Raw genomic sequence first — 3,877 nt, forward strand, 5'->3', positions numbered from 1 at the left:
CACACACACACACACACACACACACACACACGTGGGAGAGGGAGAGAGAGGGGAAAGAAGAGAGGGGAGGAGAGGAAGAAAAGAAAGAGAAACAGTTCTCTTAAAATTTATTTTATATTTTTTACTTGCTTAAATGTATGTATGTATGTGTACCATGTGTGTGCCTGGCCTGTAGTGGTCAGAAGAGTCTGTGTAGAACTGGAGATATAGATGACTGTAAACCATCATATGGGTGCTGCAGAATCCAGTCCTTTATGAGAACAGCTTATGTTCCTAGTAGCTACATCATCTCTCCAGGCCCTAAAGCAGCTTTTTTGGGGGGTGGGGTGGGTAGGTAGGGGTAAGGGAAAGGATTTTATTTGCAGGTCTATATAAATTAGCTATTTAAGTCAGATATAATGGCTTATACTTGGAATCCCACCCAGCCTTTGGGAAGTTGAGGCAGGAGGATTGCTGTGAATACCAGGCCAGCCTGAGCTGTGTGATACAATGTCTCTGCCCCCCCAAAAATAAATACTAAATTAATTTTGTTATTTTTCTTTATAAAATATAAAAATATATAATTAATGTTTTTCTCTGTATAGATAGATAAACCTCCTCCAGCATTTTGCATGCTGGTAAAAATGTTTGCTTCTTTTGTCAAAAAAATTAGCAATAAGTTAGAAGATCTTTGTAGTTTCTGTTTAGTTTAAAATTTTAAGACCCAATGAATTTGATTACTTACAGGAGACTGCTCGAGAGGTTGATCTTACAGGAGTATGGGCAATTTTCAGGAGCGTCTCCCCTGAAAGCCATTAACCATGTATAAATCTTGAAGAAGTAGTATGGCCTCCTGAGAGTTAACAGGTTTAATCTTGTGCAGGTCTTCTGCAAGAAATCACAGCCGATGGGGGTGGGGGGCCAAGTGTAACAGCCATGTCATGCCTCGAAGATGGCCCTTTCCACAAGACATTACCCTCTTCTACAGCTCTTTCATTCTTTCTACCCCCTCTTCCTTGATGTTTCCTGTGCCTTGTGGGGTTGATATTGGTGCTCTAGGGCCGAGCATTCAGCACTCACTTCTTCCCAGCAGTTTGACCAGTATGAGTCTGCAGTAATAGCTACCCATTGAAAGAAGAAGCTTCTCAGACTAAATATTCAGGCAGTTTGACAGGTGTGGCATGTCTGTTTATTAAAACAACAGCTTTAGCTTCCCCACTCGAGCCTATGGGCTTATCTGCCTTAGGCCTTTTACATGGTACAGGGTTCCAGTACCATGTATGGGTTTTCCTCTGTGGAATGGGCCACAAATCTTATAGTAGCAGTGGCCTGTATGTTTTGGGAGCTACAGGGCCTTCTTAGCCCATCTCCTAGAGAAGGCCCACCCTGGCACTAGGATCTTCATTCAATAATATAAAAATATGGATTTTGGGAATGGTTTTATCTACCCACAGGATATTTCCACTCAAAACATACATTTATTATCAAGTCATTTGTTTTAAATTTTTACTTAGTATGTATATGATATATATGTGCTTGGCATACATGTGGAGGCCAAAGAACATCTTCATGAAAAGTTGATTTTCTCCACCTCCACATAGAAATCTGGGGCTCAAACTCAGGTTGTCAGGCTATGTGGCAAGTGAGCCATCTTGGTGGCTGAAGCAGTTTTTCATACTGGCATAGCAGTGCTGAGTGTGGTCATTATTGACTCAGCTGTCTACAAGTGAATGATGAGGCAGTCCTCAGCCCAAGAAAAGGTTTTGTACATAGTCTTTTGATAAGATGGCTTTCCTTGCCTGATTTAGTCTTTTTTTTTTTTTTTTTTTTGGTTTTTTGAGACAGGGTTTCTCTGTGTAGCCCTGGCTGTCCTGGCACTCACTTTGTAGACCAGGCTGGCCTCGAACTCAGAAATCCGCTTGCCTCTGCCTCCCGAGTGCTGGGACTAAAGGCGTGTGCCACCACGCCCGGCTGATTTAGTCTTTTTTATAGAAATAGTCTGTTCTTGTATATTTTTTTAAAAACTATTCTGTGACCTGATTTGGAAATGAAAACATGGGTAGTAGAAAAGATATTATGAGAGTTTCAAAAGATTCAACTTACGGGCTGGAGAGATAGCTCTGAAGTTACGAGCACTGCCACTTCTTCCAGAGGACCTGAGTTAGATTAGGTTTCCTTTAAGAGCTGATGTGAATGTTACTGACTATAACTGAAATTTTTTATTTATTTATTATTTTGGCAGTGGCTGGGGTTAGGGGTGGTTAATTTTGAGGCAGGATTTCTCTGTGTAGGCCTGGAACTCAGGATATAGATCAGGCTGGCCTTGAACTCAAATCCTCCTGCCTCTCTCTGCCTCCTGAATGCTGGGATTAAGGCATGTGGCTTGTGCTTTCTTTTCTTTTTTTTTTTTTTTTTTTTTTTTTTTTTTTTTTTTTTTTTTTTTAAGATTTATTTATTATATGTAAGTACACTGTAGCTGTCTTCAGACACTCCAGAAGAGGGCGCCAGATCTCGTTACGGATGGTTGTGAGCCACCATGTGGTTGCTGGGATTTGAACTCTGGACCTTCGGAAGAGCAGTCGGGTGCTCTTACCCACTGAGCCATCTCACCAGCCCCCGTGCTTTATTTTCTGTATTAATAAAAAACAGCTGGGTTTGGTTACACATTCATGTAATCTGAGTATTGTGGGGGCTGAGGCAGAAGATTCATTGTGAGTTAGGCTAGCTTGGGCTACATATAGCAAGATCCGGTCTCAAATTAGTAAAAAGTACCCTAGTGTTACAAATGGGAGTGCCTTGACTTTTCTGCTGTGGAGAGAAATGTGGATTGTGTCCGCAGCAGTGGTGATTGATTGGGCCTGGGCTTTAATTTTCTCACCATCTAAAAAGCGTTTGCTGGATGTAAATTTTACTTGAAAACAACTGATGAGAGGCTCTAGAAATGTGATCTCATTTACAGTGCTCACGTGAGACTTCTCTTTGCCCCTAACAGGCAGTCGCAGTGGTACAGAATGGCCGACCTCAGTCTTGTGGATGCATTGACAGAACCACCTCCAGAAATTGAGGGAGAAATAAAGCGAGACTTCATGGCTGCACTGGAGGCAGAGCCCTATGATGACATTGTGGGAGAGACTGTGGAGAAAACTGAGTTTATTCCTCTCCTGGATGGTGATGAGAAAACCGGGAACTCAGAATCCAAAAAGAAACCCTGCTTAGACACCAGCCAGGTTGAAGGTAGGTGTTTAAGCTGAAAGGAACATTCAGATGCAGGGTGGGGTCATGGCTTGTCACCGCTGAGGTTCTGATGTACACTAGTCACTTGAAGTTTCTATTGGAAATCAAGGATAGTCTTAGCACTCAGGAGACAGAGGCAGGTGGATCACCGTGAGTCCAAGGGCCAGCTAGCCTGGTCTTCTGAATGAGTTCTAGGGCAATTAGGGTTACACAGAGAAACCCTGACTTGAAAAAACCAAAAAAGAAAGAGGAAGAAAGAAATCAAGGATGACACATTGCTCTTTAGTTTAATCAGTGTTGATGAAGCTGGTGACAACTTAATCCTAGTATCTTCTGTAATGTTTTTATACTATCTATCCTGCTTCATAATTTCCTCTATTAAAATTCCTGCTGATTCTTTTATTGGAACATAGCTTTGTGAAATTAAATGCATTAACTTTGTGCGTATATTCCAGCTTATGTTGGAATCAGATTGTTGGGTGATCCCAGGTTTGGAGTAAAACACACTTAAAGCCTTTAAGAAAGAGCAGCTTTATTAATAACTTGGCTGTGACTTGGGAGGCAGAGGCAGGCGGATTTCTGAGTTCGAGCCCAGCCTGGTCTACAGAGTGAGTTCCAGGACAGCTAGGGCTACACAGAGAAACCCTGTCTCGAAAAAACCAAA

General features: G+C 42.0%; 1 protein-coding gene across 18 annotated transcripts in view; it reads left to right on the forward strand.

Moving 5' to 3' along the window:
• Positions 1-3,877, forward strand: part of Map4 (microtubule associated protein 4) — a 151,812-nt gene that overhangs the window by 42,441 nt on the left and 105,494 nt on the right. For all 18 annotated transcript variants that reach the window (XM_021173055.2, XM_029481528.1, XM_021173057.2 and 15 more), the window contains exon 2: positions 2,972-3,213. In XM_021173055.2, the coding sequence (XP_021028714.1) occupies positions 2,991-3,213 (223 nt within the window). In that variant the 5' untranslated portion in view covers positions 2,972-2,990. The remainder of the gene's footprint in view (positions 1-2,971; positions 3,214-3,877) is intronic.

The sequence above is a fragment of the Mus caroli genome, chromosome 9, assembly GCF_900094665.2.
Source record: "Mus caroli chromosome 9, CAROLI_EIJ_v1.1, whole genome shotgun sequence".
NCBI classification, from domain to species: Eukaryota; Metazoa; Chordata; class Mammalia; order Rodentia; family Muridae; genus Mus; species Mus caroli.